We start from the raw sequence: 16,231 nt of genomic DNA on the forward strand, positions 1-16,231 counted from the left end.
GTAAGCAGTACTTCGCAGCTTCTTAAAATTTGCAATGCTCATGCACAGCCCACATACGCGTGTATGGGGACGTTTTTGTGCGAGCAACGTTTTAAAAATCTACCTGTCGTTATCTAGCATCAGTACCTAGACCAGTGATGGTGAACTCCAGTCCTCAAGTGCCACAAACAGGCCAGGATTTCAGGATATCCACAGTAAATATGCATGAGATAAATTTGCAAACAATGGAGGCAGTGCATAAAATCTTTCTCATGCATATTCATTGTAGATATCCTGAAAACCTAGCTGTTTGTGGCACTCGAGGACTGAACTTTGCCATCACTGGCCTAAACAACCACCAAAACCTTTTCCCCAGCTGCAGATATCAGATAAACTCAGTTGTTGGCTACCAAAAAATTGTATTTGAATGAGAACAATTCAACACTCACAGTAAATGAGAAAGTCCCAAGATTAGGTGTACAGATTGCAGTGAGTGATACAGCTGTTGTATAAAGTTTTCTCTAAAAGCTGACAGTAACTGAGCATTAATAGTAAATAAGAGGTGTAAAGATGATGCTTCTCACAACAAAGATGTTAGCCTGCCAAGAGCCTTCTTCCATCTGAAAGTCTCTGCAGAAAGAGAGACATTCCTAGGGTCAAGGGGCCAATAGGAAGAGGAGAAATGTAGAGAGAGAGCAAACAGGACCAGACCTGATAAGATCATCAGCAACTAGCAATAACCAATCAGGGCAAAGAACTTAAAAACCCTGAAGAGAATCTGAGCTGTGCAATATCATAAGATGACACTGGGTGGCAGAATAATAAAGAAACAGACATCTACTCTGAAGACAGAACATAGGTAGCATTACTGCTTCAAGGGATATATACAAAACATATTGTGACCTACAATATGTTAATTTCACATGGATAATTTTCTGTTGAGAGGATGTTCATGCTTATCCTGCCAGCCTGGTTAGATTATTTACCAGTTTAATTGAAATTCTCACTGGTTATACCTTTTGTAGAATTGTTTTATTAGTCATATTTAAAAAATTAACGGGCTGATTTTAGATGGCTGGCACACATTAAAAAACAGGGGTTATGTGTGCAGCCGGGCCTTGTGCGCGCCGTGCACATTTTAGAAGGGGCCCAGCTGTGTGAGTAACACCTGTTATGTACGGAAGTGCCAGGCCAAAGAAAAGGGGTGGGGAGGGGAGATCTGAGGGGCGGGACTGGAGGCGGCCGGTACAGCAGCCATTTGCCGCTGTATTGGGGAAGAGAGTGAGGGCACGCCCAAGTTGCTACTGCTCCATTGGAGCAGTAAGCAACAAAATAAGACAAAAAGAAAGGTAAGGGAAAGGGTTTAGGGGGTGGGGAGGAGAGGAGAGGAGAGGAGAGGGAAAGAGTAAGTGAGGTTAGGGTAGGGGGTAAGGAAGTTCCCTCCCAGCGGGGAAGGCCAGGATGCGTCGCCGTGTGGGATTTGTGAAAGTGTCCCCGTCCCCCCCCCTTGAATGCGTGGCCGCCAAATTTTATAACAAGCGCGCACAGGCGCACGCATGTTATAAAATTGGCATGTCCATGTGCACGCAGATTTTTAAATCTACCCCTAAGAAATAATGCTTTCGTATTTTATGCAAGGTTAATCTTTTATGTCGCTAAGATGACAGTGAAACAGATGTTGCTGTGTTTTATTTATATTTGATCAAGAGAGTTTAATAAACTAAAGTGATGACAATTCAAAAGTATGTGGGCATATTGACCAGGGGAGGGCTAGAATGTTACCAAACGGAACCCAGAGCATCCCATTGGGGTGGCAACTGATTGATATTCATTGGTTTGTGAATAAGAATGGAAAAAGCAGCTTGTTCTTTGCCTTCCTCTGAGGTAGGGATTAGCTGATTGACTAAAGCTTTGCTTTTCTGAGTCACTGGCTTCCAGTGAATATGCATTCAAATCTGCCTGCACTGTTACAGATAGAATAGGTCTCTGAGTTTCTGTTGGTAAAGTGCTTTTCACTTTTAATACCCACAATTACTCACCATTTTTGTTAAATTACACAGTCATACATCCTGTTCTATTTACATACTGTATCTGAAATCTTCTATACTAATTATAACATGCCTTGAACTCTCCTGTTGGAAAAGCATGCCATAAATAAATGATGACGATACTTGTTTTTATTATTTGCCATTAACATTTTGCCAGTGAAGGTATGAATAATTTAGGTTATTTTAAGGCACAGGTAGTAGACCAACAAAATAAATGTTGCCCAAGTCTTTAGCTTACTCTAAAGCCATACTTGTTTTAGCAGAACATAATAAATGTTCATTTTATTAAATTCTCATTACTATTCAAAATGCTGTATAAATCAGACTTCAGGTGCAGGTTGGAAGATCTCTGCGCAAAAAGCTGCTTATTCTTCAAGTTAAGTAAGATAAAAGAAGGGTGCATGGAACAGTGATGTGACGTTAAAATGTAAGATAATCATTTAGCTTCAGGGTAAGTTGTGCAGGAAAATGAGATTTTAAACTTGACATTGCTTGTCATAGCCATGGAAAATACAAAGCAAGTGCAAGTCAGTATCTTCTGAAAAAAGGAAGTGTGCAGGAGAAAACTAGGGCACATGGAGTTAAACATCTTTCATGCAAGAAGATTTGTTTGAATTATTAGAGTAACTTAATTAATTTTCATAAATTTGAAACTGCTAAGCAATCTGTTCTATGTTTTCAGATCTCCAGAGGAAACCTGTTTTAAGATGAAAAATTAAAAAAATTCATTCAAAATTTTGGAAAAGCAGTACAGTAATGTTCATTTGAGAACAAATATTAGCTTGTACTGTTTGTATTCTAAAGAGCAAAGTTAAAATTGTATCTTTCCCTCTGTAGAACTCAATATAAGAACAGTCTGTCTCTAAAAGAGAATATAGAGGGCAATTTCCATGGGTAAAAGCTGGCTGAGAATTGCCCAATCTCATTGTAGCTAGCAGTCTGACAACAAGCAGACGTTTAGCCGTATTGAGAAGAGATGTTTTAGGTAACATGCTTGAGAGAGGAAGCCTCTGTGTGTGTGTGTGTGTGTGTATACACTAGAGACAGAGGGGGCCAGTGTGTGTATGCGCACTAGAGACAGAGGGAGCCTGTGTGTGTGTGTGCCTGAGAGAGAGGGAGCCTTTGCGTGTCTGTGTGTGTGTGTGTGTGTGCGTGCGTGCCTGAGAGAGTGGGAGCCTGTGTGTGTGCGCCTGAGTGGGAGCCTGTGGGTGTGTGCGCCTGAGAGAGTGGGAGCCTGTGGGTGTGTGCGCCTGAGAGAGTGGGAGCCTGTGGGTGTGTGCCTGAGTGAGTGGGAGCCTGTGGGTGTGTGCCTGAGTGAGAGGGAGCCTATGGGTGTGGGTGTGTGCCCCTGAGAGAAAGGGAGCCTGTGGGTGTGTGCCTGAAAGAGAGGGAGCCAGCAAGTGTGTGTGTCTGTAAATGTGTATGATTGAATTTTGGAAGTGTGCGTGTCTGGGTGTGTATGAGGATAAATATATGTGTATAAGAGGAAAACGTTTGTGCACCTCTCTTCTCTGCCCACTAATCCACGACAATTTCAGGATGACTGGAAGTCAAAAGTTCCCAGGTGTGGAGAGTGAGTGATTTTTTTTTTTTAATCCTTACTCATTTTAATTAATCGGATGTAATTTGTTGTGTATGCTGTTTTGAAGTATTTTATTGGCGTTTGGGAAATTTAAAAAAGTTTAATTATTGGATGATCTGTTCATCAGCTGTTTTGAAATATTAATTCTGTGTATTAGTATGGTTTTACTATTATGATTGATACTTTATTTTTCTTGATTTTGTTTAATATTTTCTGAGGAATGGTGAGATTTCTGTTCTTCCATTGGTGCATACATACAGAGACATGTCTGGTTTCCAGTCCAGTTTTCGCCTGCACTTTTCCATGTATACTTTTTTCTGTATTTGGTGAGGTCTGTCTTTGTGGCTGAGGGTTAAGTATTCTGCTAATGTGTCATTTCTATGTAAGGATCTATAGCAGCTTGGCTTGTTCTGTTTTCCTAATAGGAAGTGTATTGGTGTGTTAGGACCCGGTGTAATGTTTGCAGGATCACCTTTTCATAGGCAAGGTTGTAGCTATTTGAGCAATGGCAGTTAGTGCTGTTTTGGAATAGGTGGTTTATTATATCATAATTGTAATTCAGTTTGCTTATGTCTTTCTGAGGACCAAACTCATACACAATATACATTACAAGAGTCCTAATACCATATGTATTCCAAGTGTCTTTGGCTTTTATGCAGGGTTTTTCTGGTTGACACCAAAGTACATGTAAATATAATATACATGCTGTTGTGATATTTTTACTTCAAAAGACTGTACTTTGTGTGCTTTTTCATGTAAAATCTTTTATTATAAATGCATAACTTTAAATAGTGTGTGAAGAGGGCAGTGGTGGAGGAAGGCTGAGTACAAAGCTGTAGGATTCACTGTGCCTAATATCCTTGTATTGTCCCTGATTACAAAAAATATGTTAAACATTTAAAAAAAAAAACTGAATGAGAAGGGACCAGGACAGTAATTATTTGAATGGGCAGCAAAACAGGTGGCACTTTTCTGTGCAGCTCTGCCCAGTGAGACGAGACCCTGCACAGTGATGCTGTGTTGCAGGGTTTTTACCCCCGCCAGAGAGAAGAGGCCCCGTTTGGCGGCCTAGATGCCTAGCAGTGGGCCAGGTAGTTACCTGCCAGTGGACTTCCCACATCCGGCAGGCCAGGAAGACAAGGAGGGTGAGGGATGAGTCATGGCTCATGGCGGGTTGTGACTGAGAGGGAAGGCAAAGGCACTGCCCGTTTGAGAGAAAGTCAATGAGGCAGTGTCTATAGCAGTGGCGTAGCCACGGGTGGGCCTGGGTGGGCAGCTGCCCACCCAATTTAGACCCAAGCCCACCCAACTGACACCGGAACTGCAAGGCTGTCGCGGGATCCCATCCCCGCGACAGTGAAGAGGAGAACCCATGTCTGGCTCGCCATCACGGCACACGTGGGGAAGCGGTCCTGCAACCATATGGCCGACCGATCTTCCTGTTTGCGGGGGGGGGGGGGGGGGGGGAGCGGAAGCACCGCGAACAGCTTCCACTTCATCCCCCCAAAGCAGGAAGATCAGCTGGCCTCTCCTGCTATCTTCGGGCCATACGGCCGACCGATCTTCCTGTTTGGGGGGGGGGGGGGGGGAGGAGAGCGGAAGCGCCGCGCACAGCTTCTGCTTCCTCCCCCCAGAGCAGGAAGATCAGCTGGCCTCTCCTGCTGCCACCGGCCTCCTGCATACGGCCGACCGATCTTCCTGTTGGGGGGAAGGAGAGCGGAAGCGCCGTGCACAGCTTCCGCTCCCCCCACCCAGAAGATCGTTTGGCCGTATGGCCCGAAGATAACAGGAGGCCAATAGCAGCAGGAGAGTCCAGCTGATCTTCCTGCTCTGGGGGAGGAAGCGGAAACTGTGCACAGGCTTGAATGTGTATGTGTGGATGAGAATGGGAGCCTTGGTGTGTGTGTGGATGAAAATCGGAGCCTGGGTGTGTATGGGAGTGAGAATGGAGTCTTGATGTGTGTGAGTGAGAATGGAAGCTTGAATATGTGGGTGAGGATGGAAGCTTGAATGTGTGTATATATGGGTGAGAATGGGAGCCTGGGTTTGTGGGTGAGGGTGAGAATGGGAGTCTGGGTTTGTGTGTGTGGGTGAAAATGGAAGCTTGAATATGTGGGTAAGAATGGGTGCTTGAATGTGTGTATGTGTGGGTGAGAATGGGTGCTTGAATGTGTGTATGTGTGGGTGAGAATGGGACCTTAAATGTGTGTATGTGTGGATGAGAATGGGAGCTTTAATGTGTGCATGTGTGGGTGAGAATGGGAGCTTGAATATGTGTATGTGTGGGAGAGAATGGGAACTTGAATATGTGTATGTGTGGGTGAGAATGGGAGTATGGGTTTGTGTGTGTGGATGAGAATGGGTGCCTGGATGTGCGTCTGTGTGTGCATAAGAATATAAGCCTGGGGAGGGGTGAGAAAGAGAGAGCTTGTATGTATGTCTGCAGAGAATGTTAGCTTGGGGCGGGGAGAGCATACGAGAGTGAGAGCCTGAGTGTGTGAGGGAGTCTGTGAAAGAAAGCATGTACGGTATGTATATATGTGTGTGTATGGAAGGGAAGAAGACAGTAGTAGAAAAGACACTGAAGAGGAATTAGGAAATGAGCGACAAGGGAAAAAATGGGAAAAAGAGACCAGGACCAACTGATTAGAAAAATACAAAGATCAGACAACAAAGGTAAAAAAAAAATATATATATATATTATATATATATATAGAGAGAGAGAGATGTTAGCAATTTAAATATGTCATCTTTGGGAATGTGCATTCTTACATTTTTGTATTTTGCTCTTTCTTAAGTATTCCACTGTTCAGAAATTTTAGTTTCTCAGGCTTTCTATTTTGGCTTTATCTGCATGTTTCTGTTTCTAATTTATAGTCTCTTATTTCTATATTAGGTAAGGGTCAGTCTCAGTTTTGCCTTTGTGTGTGACGGAAATGCAGTATTTCTAGCATATAGTTTCTCTGTAGTAGTAATCCATCTTGTTCTGTTATTCCAGTAGGTGATGTACTAATGTTCTAGGGCCTGGTGTGGTATTTGCATTGCTGCTTTTTCATAAGGTTGCTGTTTGAATCCTGAGAGTCAGTGGTGTGTGTCAGGGCAAGGTTCCAGATGCCTCTTTCTTTGCAAGAGTTTGTTACTTCACAAAATAGCAGTGGAGGGTTATTTTTTGTTGAGATGACACCAGAATTTGAATTTTTTTTTCATGTTACTTGTAATGTGAATTGCCCTAGCTCTGCGCTGCACCTGTTCTGATGATTAATTATATTTTATTGTATTTATGAAGATTTCTGGGTTTCTGCAAAGATGGTTCATGAAAGAATACATTAATTTTTGTTTTATGATATGATTGGATTTGATTGTTTTCTTTACTTGAAATAATTGAAGTAAATTATTTTAAAGTTTCATACATGACACACAATGGCTGTTGCAAACTACTTAGAAAGCCATTCTAGGGTGCAGTATATGGCATTATTTATGAGTAAGAAAACAACTAGTAGACCTGCATGCCTTGTGCCCACCCAAAAAATCAATTCTGGCTACGCCGCTGGTCTATAGACTTCCCTGGTGTAGGGAAAAGTCTGTGCAGTCAACTAAACCTGGATCCAGCTTGGTGGTCTGGAGGTAGTTTTTGTGTTTCCTGCTTGTAAATGGGAAATTGATTGCCAATATGGGTGATTTGGTATGCATGCATTTATAAAAGCCCCACTGTCATTGGATTTCAGCTGCTATGATTGCTTCGACAAGCTCTCTTAATTCAACTGAAGGCAATGAAAAAAAAAAAACTTAATTCACAGGTGAAAGTGTACAGCAATGTCACCAATATGTATTTTACTGATTGCCACAGTTGAATTACAAGAACCATCTTCTGTGTGTCCATCTGCATATGTTATACTCTTGTAAACTCATGATGACTGCAAAACATTGTTTACATGCATATTTTTGAGCTTGAGAGCAATGGATGTGTAAGCATTTCATGATTAAAAGAAAAAAATGCTCTGGGAGCTCTGAGTAGATTCTTTGACACCAGGCCTTGTGTTCTGATTTGCACACCATATGTCCATAAACCATTATTAAGGTGGACTTAAGGAAATCCATTTCTTGTCCCTAGGATATCAGCATGAAATCTATTGACCTTTTGTGATCCTGCCAGGTGCTTGTGACCTGGATTGGTCACTCTTGGAAACAGGATACTGGACTCGATGGACCGTTGGGTCTGACCCAGTATGAAAAATCTTATATTCTTATAATTGCTTCTTAATACAGAGACATAATTGATTTTTAGATGAGAGATGTATGATATATGCTATTCACATAAGTGGGGATCAACTTTTTCTATTTGTACTTGATTTACCTGGTGATTCTTCTGGTTATTTTTGCGTATTAGATTTACTGTTCCTAAACATCTGCCAGAACTGAAAGAGTAACTACTGGGGACAGGGGAGGGGAGGGAGAGAGAGTGACTGCTGCAGTTGAAGGAGAAGAAAGTGTGTGACTGCTGAAGATGGGGGTATGGAGAGGGGAAAAAGATGGGATGGCGAGAGGGAGTGAATTGTGGGAATGAGAGATTGATAGAGACAGATTGATAGTGACTGCTGGGGATGAGGGAAATTGAATGGGATTAGGAGAGAGAGTGACTGCTGGGGATTAGGGGGGTTTGATAGAGTGTGTGACTATTGGGCATGAGGAGGGTAGGGACCAGAGAGAGCTTGTAGCCTCTGGGGATGATGAGTGAGGAAGAGGAGATTTATCTACTTTATGGAGTCTGCCAGGTATTTGTGACCTGGATTGGCCGCAATCAGAGACAGGATGCTGAACTCAATGGACCATTGTGTGACCCAGCATGTTCTTATGTTATGAGTGAGGGAAAGAAAGGGGTGGGGGAGAGGGAGGTAAGGAGTGATTAGGAGGTTGGTGAGTGAGAGGGTGAGTGACTGGGAGGGAAGGGAAGTGAGAGTGAGAGAAGTGGGGTTGAATGACTGAGAGGAAAGTGAAGAAGGGGTGATTGAGGGAAGGGGAAGAAGAAGAGGGTAGAAGGCTTGTGTATGTCTGTGTGTATATAAGAGAAGAGAAAGTTTTGTGTGTTCCCTCCTCCCCTGCTCCCCCTCCTCCTCTCCATTTATCCACGACTTAAAATAAAAAATTCCCAGGTATAAAGACAGGAAAATGTATCCTTATTAGTTTCATTGCCTTGAAATATTTATGGATGTTTATGGAAATGTTTAAAGTTGTTTTTGTTTATCCTTATTCTTATTTATTAGATGCTCTTTTACCTGCTTTGAAATACTGTTAGTATGGTTTATTATTATGAATGATTTATATTTCTTGATTTTGTTATATGTTTCAGTTTTTACATTATTGCACTGCATATTTTTTCCCGATAGTCAGAAAAGGAAAATTTGGAAGGCTTTTAGAAATGTTACATCACAGTCCTTGACTCTGTCTCATTCTTTATCATAGGCTGTTTTTGTTTGCTTGCAGTACCATAGAGGGAAGGGGCAAAGGAAACTCTATTGGTGGCTTGTCTGCAGACAGAGAAGCTTTTGCCCCTTAGGCAACTCAGAACAGTCTGTCAGTTCATTTCTTTTCTGGGGTTTGTATTAGTGTGACTTTCTGTGATCACAAGCATTTCTACAAAGGGGAGGCGGGGGCAGAGGCAACACAGACATTGGCCCCTGGGCACTGGAGAGACCCTCTGTTTCACCTGTGGTGCTGCATCTACTTTTGAATAATAATAATAAAAAATCTTTCAAATAAGGCACAAAAATAAATAAAACTTCTTATCCTTCTGTTTTAAGTCTTTTAATCATTTTGGTAAAACTCGGATGACTTATTTGACAAAAATCAAAAAGTACATTTAAAGAACAATAAAATGCAGGCAAGAAGTTTACTGTCTCATTTTCTAAGAGCCCTGAAAGTTTTACAGTTCATTGCAGGTGATGTCGTACTTCTGAAAACTAGAGGAGGCTGATATGAATTTCCAAAACTGAAAGGGAACATCAGAGGCACTAAAGGGCAAATTTTAAAAGCCCTATGTGCAGCAAATCTGGGAGATATGCGCATGATTGGGATGCACGTGGGCTGCATGAATTTTAAGAGGCCCGCAGCCATGCAGTATCTCTCGGTACACAGATAAAAAAAGGTTTGGCGAAAAAGGGGTGAGGCATGGGCGGTCAGTTATGTGCTCTAGCGCGCACCAGAATCCCACAGGTGCATAACTTGCTTCTGCTATGGACAGCATGTAAGTAGTTAAATTAAAAAAATAAAAGGGTTATCAGCGATACTCAAAAGAGAAGGAAGGGTTCCTTCTCTTGAAACCACAAGTGCTGTTAATAGGGGGGTCCTTTTTCCTCAAATACCCATGTAAATATATTATAAAATATGCAAATAATACTTACGTTTTTTGAACCCCCACAGCTTACACAATTTCTTATAGGGAAAACTCTGCCGACGCCCGTAGGGAACAGTACTGTGTTAAGTCCCTCATAGAAATAATTGGTTCTCTGAAAACTGTGTATGATTTCCTTAATAAGTAAAAATACATATTTTAGGTTGTGAAATCCACCCTCCAAAATTCTGAGGACTTAAATTAAGAGAATGTATATTAATTATGTAGGAATAATGTTTTCCTTTTTCCATTTTGTGTTAGAAATATTCTCTGTATTTTCCTACAAGAATGTATCTTGTGATTTTTTGTTAAAATGCATAAAGAAAAAAAAAAGGGTTATCAGCAACGTTTTAGGGGTTGGAGCTAGAAGGTTAAAAGCGAGGCAAGTTAAGTAGGGGGTTTAGGAATTCTGCTCCTTTATTGGAGGGAACTGGGAAATAGCCCTATTGCATCAACGCGTGTACCTACTAAAATTCCCCCCTGTTACGCACTCGAGACTAGATTTGCGCACACACAAGTGTGTCGATATAAAATCGTGTGCACGTTTTACATGGGTAGTCAATTTTATAACGTGTGCGTGCATGTTATAAAATCGGCACGTCCATGTGCGCGCGCCGGCAAATGCACGCAGATTTGCGCACGCATGTCAGTTTGAAAGTTACCGTTTAATTGTTTGGTGTAGTAATTGTAATAAAAATGTTGAAATCTTGAACGAGTGCTACCGCCTGAGAAAAGTAGGAGCCTGTAAAACTGAAAGTTTCTATGATAGTACAAGATCATTTTGTGCTACTGATAGGATTAACTATTTCTGCATGCCCTGAAACAGCATTCCTTGTATAGAATAAAATTTATCAAACGGACCAAATGATCATTCACTGGGGCAGAGCAATCTAACGAAAATGGAGTTTAGAGCGATTTAGAAAGCTATCAAACAGACTAATACAAAGCATCAAAATATAGAAAATATTAATAAAACTAGAAATATTTATTTTTTTATTTAAAAGCTTTTATATACCAATATTAGTGGGTACATCATATCAGTTTATATGAAACGGTAGATGGAAAATACAATGAACATGGACGGGGGAGGGGAATATATTTTATATTAATAGCCTCTTAGTCCGTAGCCCGCCCCCCCCCCCTCTTAGTCCGTAGCCCGCCCCCCCCCCCTCCAGTTGACCGCCCTCCCCTTATTCCAAGGAGATACTCAATGTAAATTGTAAATTGTTAATTTATTATCATCTTGTTATGACTTACTTGTTTTCTTTCCTTCCTACTGCTTCTTGGTTACCCCCTCGCCCAGTTACTCTCCCTGTTGAAATGTACTTTCCAAGCTTTCAGTTATTATGTGAACCGGTATGATGTCCCCACAATTACCGGTATATAAAAGCTTCTAAATAAATAAAAAAAATATATATATTTTAGAAACCGTTGAATATATTTTAGAAATATATTCAATATATTTATAAATATATATAAATAAAAATATATATATAAATATATTTTAGTAATATGTTTATAGAAATATATTAAAATATATTTTAGAAACCATTGAAGGCATATAAATAGAAAACAAAAGTTTAGCAAGACCTATTTATATTTTCTGTTTTGTCCTCTAGATTAGCATTTATAAGAAGAACTGTTATGTTGGGGGTTCATATTGTTGTAGAACTTTACATTATAAAAAGCCCTTGCTACTTTGGATTCCTTACTTTTGCTTCCATCACAGATAATGTTGCTTTTTTTTTTTTTGCTAACAGAGTGGCAACAGTATGGTGTGACTTATGCTTTCGTCTATGTGATTGGATGTTAAAATTAACCTGTAAGCTATTCTTTATGATAGGTCCAAGTGACATGTCTTTCAACATGCCTTATCTTGAGTATTTCTATTTATGACACAGTACCATAACATTAAGTTAATTTATTAGCTTGTTTAGAGGTCATCCCACTTCTGTACTTTTTGCATTTCCTTTTCCCTTTCTTGTATATTTCATTTGGGAGACTCAGAGGGATATTTAATCAGTGCTGACTGTTGTGCTAATGCAGAATATGTGAGCTGGGATGCTTTTAAACCTCTTGCTCAGGAATTTTTAACTCTCCAAGGGGGTTATCTTTCCAGAAAGCATTTTACTTGCTACTGTGATTGTAATTCCTGGCCCAGCTGGTGGCACTAGAAATCAGACCCTTGCAGAGTGTACAGTAGGCTTTATATATTAACACTGTTAGCATGTGCCAGCTCTTTGCTAATGTTTATAAATACCAACTAGCATCCTTTAAAGAATATAACTGCAGTCTCCTGTTATCAGTGGAAATGGTCTCTGATAACATTGATAAACAAAGATGAAACATTAATGCATATGATGGAAGTCTCTCCTTTGACTCATTTTGTGTTATGAAGTGTTTTTCATGGGTCTCACCTTCCTTTTGTGTATATCCAAGTAATCCTTGTACTGTAAGGTACAGTTTACTTTTAGCAGTACATACCTTGCTATTTTTTCTGCAGGCTAAATTCCTACTCCTAGGAAAATATCCTCCTTTATAAATGTAGCCCTTCTGATTTAAGAATAGAAAAGGTAAATACGAAGACAAAAATACTGTTGCCACAGATTTTGATTTCAGAGGTACACTGAAATACAGATCAACTTGGTATTCTCTAGATTCAAAGAATAGTTAAAAGATTTTGGATAAAATGCTGCTGAATCTATGGTACCATGAGCCTTTATTCACAACTACCTGGCTTTAACCCACCTTTTCCCTCATTTCTAATTCCTCCTCCTTTCTAGACAGCTCATTACACTATAGTCCATTGACCAAAAACCATGCACTGCAGCTACCTGGTAATATGCACCTTGAATTTGACCATTAGGTATCACTGTTATGCAATGAATGGGACTTCTTCCCTCCCCAGCACTTGTTTACAAATATTAAGTTTTTATCTTAAGTTATTTCAGTGGAGATATGTTAAGTACTAAAATTCATGAGCATAATTTGAACTTTGGCTTCATACGGTTTTACTGAAAGGATTAACTACTGAAAGTCATAGACAGTAAACACAAGATGAATTTCTGGATGGAAAATGATTGTTGTATTGATATTTACAGAATGAGCAATGAAGAGAAGGCAGAAGTTCCAGTACTTTACAAAGATGTCTCATCCCTTTTACTTATCCAGATTTTAACAATGCCCCAACCTTTGCACAAAGGTATGTTAATAATAATAATATGTCTTGGTGATTTTGTGTTACAATAAAGAAAAAGTGCAAATGGATGTACCTGTGTGTACTGAAAATAACTCTGCCTTATCTAGGAAACGTGGCATTGAACAGATACTTTTACTGTGGTCTGACTGACTTATCTGTCAGTCGGACCACTGTCAACTCAGTATATCAGCCATCCAATCCAGTAAAGGCACATTGTCTGGAAAGAAAAACCTATTAAGATCTTTTAGAAGAGAAATCATGTCCTTTCCCTGACCTTAAGCTCTTCATTATTGAGGGGCAGGCAGTTCAATATTTCAAGTTGAATTGAATGCAAGATAGCAATTTATTTTAAATTTGGAGTTTCAGGTTGAGTAATAGGAGCTCACATGGTAATTATTGTGATGCAGTAACTACAGTAGGTGCAGCAGATAGAATCAGTGCATGAACAATGGAAATATATAATATAAATATTGAAATTGGGGTCTTAGGAGCTGAAAATATTTTTTAGGCTATCTTGTATTCCTCAGGAAAGTTTGTGACTACAATACTATGGATCCTTCACGAGTCTCCTTAGTTCTCCAGTGTATATATTTCTTCAGTACTTTAAAATTGCAGTGTATGGTCTCTTGTGTAGTAGGTTCATGAATTTTTATTTTTCATTTCATTTTTGATAATAGGTACATATACTGTATAAAAAAAATTCATATATTTGATATAAGAAGGATGCAAAATCAAATGGTGCAAAAACTGATAGTGTATCAATAGAAAATATACATGAATCCATGTAACACAACCATTTTTACAAATATACAAATAAGACGTAGGCGTTCGCACAAATAAAATACCCATTCATCCCACATACATATACAACAAAAAAACAAAGAATATAACATATAAAAAAAAATCTGCATCATTGAGTGGCAAATCCCAACACTTTCAAATGATCTTTGATTGAATCAGAATATAAAGCATAAAAGGATCGCCATGCTTGCTTATAATATTTAGAACAAGAGCTATGCATAAGTAAACATCTAGTCTCAGAATTTTTATTTCTATTATTTTAACACTTTTGTGCAACAAAGTTTGAGACTTATGTTCCTGGTTTGCTGTCCACTTTCCATAGCTCAAACTGCAGACTTAACAGAAACAGTGGAATTTCTCTGGGGCAGCTTTTTTTTAATTGCTCTACTGGGTTCATTACCTAGATCTGCATGTTTATTTATACTGTGCAGAGACTAAGCCCTAGAGAACTTTTCAGTTAAAGAAGTCCTAAAATTACATCTATCAAATGAAAGAGTTACAATTGGTCAGTTCTGTTGGTGGTCCCTGTATAAACATTAAAGGTGGTACTTTAAGCTTTTCAATTCCTTATGTTAAGAGGGCTATTTGAGGATTTTCTCTATGCTTTTAATGTTAATGAAGTACCAGGTAGTAGTTGAAAGCCATTTCAGAGTGTTGTCTTCCTTTGCCTAAATTGGCCATATATCCACCAAGCATAGAAAAACCACTAACTGGATGCTGTTGTTTGGCAATTCAGCATCGGTTGTGATACGTTAATTTGAAATTAACTTAGGAGCTGGTGTGTTCCAGCAAAGCCCAGTGCACTATTTGAAAATAATGGCACATTTTATTGTCCTTTGCCTTTGTTTTGTCATGTACTGTTTGACCTCTGGGCGTTTGTGCTTTTATATAAACAATTTAAAACTGCTAAAATACCTTTCTTCAGTGTAGAATAAGTGTATTTTGTGTAATATGTTTTCTTAGTTATTTTCTATGCTTAATTTTAGAAAAATATTTTTTTTTCTGTTCATGTCTCATCTTGTTGGAATTTGATGCTTCATTTGCTATTTCTCATCAATGAAAGTATCATATTCAATTTTTCCTAATACTCGTATAAAAATGTACTCTTGGCTATTTTTAAAACTGATTCTTCAAAATATTGGAAAGGCTATTTAAAAACAAAGCAACACCCCCCCTCAGCAATTCTGAGAATCAAGAGTGAAATAATTTGCTGGATTATTTAGCGAGCGAAATTGATTATATGCCTTGCCTTAATACGACTAATATTTGGCTAGTATGCAGCATTACTATTTTGAAAATAGCCAATATGCAAATTCCCCAGATATTTGTATTTTGTTTGTTCAAAATACAAAGTACCAGGCTAAAATATGTACATATATAGATAACTTTTAAAGATATCCTAGAGATTCATTTTTTTTTGATCAGCTTTCTTTCCTTTTTCTTTTCCAATGTTACTTATGCCTTCTGTATATAGTATGTCGTGCTAGTATATTTCATATCTTTGTATGTACTGTAATTGTCATACAACAGATTTTAAATTTTAAACTGAAATTTTGAATTAAAAGAATTTAACAAAATCTGTATGCTGTAGATAAAATATTGTATCACTCAGTTACTAAAAGATTTTACAATTGGACAATGAAAATGGTGCCTACTTTACGTGTACCGTATGAAGTAGGTATTTATAATGCACTGTACAGAATGCAGTGTGTGATAATTCTGTAAAGAGTGTGTTGGTGTTTGAGGTAGTTGTGGGTGGATCCTTGGGCTGGTAGCAGATGACCACGCCCCTGGGGGGAAGATCCCGAGAGGGACCACCAGTCAGGCTCAGAGTATGGAGACAGACACACACTAGTTCTTTTATTAAACAGTATATTGAACCACCAGAGGTGGCAGTAGTGAGCTGGAAGTGCCCGGCAGGGCTGTAGTCCCTCAGGTACTGGAACAGCGATCCTGGATAACTGAGCTGTAGAGAAACTGAATATAGTGAGTAGACAGGGTATGCAGAGTTCAGGAACAGAGCCTTGATGGTAACACTCACACAATAGTCTCTAGAAGTAGTCCAGGTGTTGGAATAGGTTAGGCCCTCGATAAGCGAGTACCTGGTTCCAGGGAAAGCTCTGAGAGAGAGAAGATAACTCACTGGTGTAGTAGGCAGCGATGACTTCCAGGCAGAAAGAGTATTCAGCAACCAGTCCGGGAACATGGGCCCTCGAGGAGCGAGTACTGGTTCC

At 39.5% G+C, this 16,231-nt stretch overlaps 1 protein-coding gene across 8 annotated transcripts in view; it reads left to right on the forward strand.

The window, feature by feature from the left end:
* The window catches only part of UBR3 (ubiquitin protein ligase E3 component n-recognin 3), a 672,099-nt gene that overhangs the window by 493,182 nt on the left and 162,686 nt on the right, over nucleotides 1–16,231 (forward strand). For all 8 annotated transcript variants that reach the window (XM_029605729.1, XM_029605732.1, XM_029605733.1 and 5 more), the window contains one exon: nucleotides 13,099–13,199. In XM_029605729.1, coding sequence (XP_029461589.1) covers nucleotides 13,099–13,199 — 101 coding nt within the window. The remainder of the gene's footprint in view (nucleotides 1–13,098; nucleotides 13,200–16,231) is intronic.

This window comes from Rhinatrema bivittatum, chromosome 6 (genome assembly GCF_901001135.1).
Source record: "Rhinatrema bivittatum chromosome 6, aRhiBiv1.1, whole genome shotgun sequence".
NCBI lineage: Eukaryota > Metazoa > Chordata > Amphibia > Gymnophiona > Rhinatrematidae > Rhinatrema > Rhinatrema bivittatum.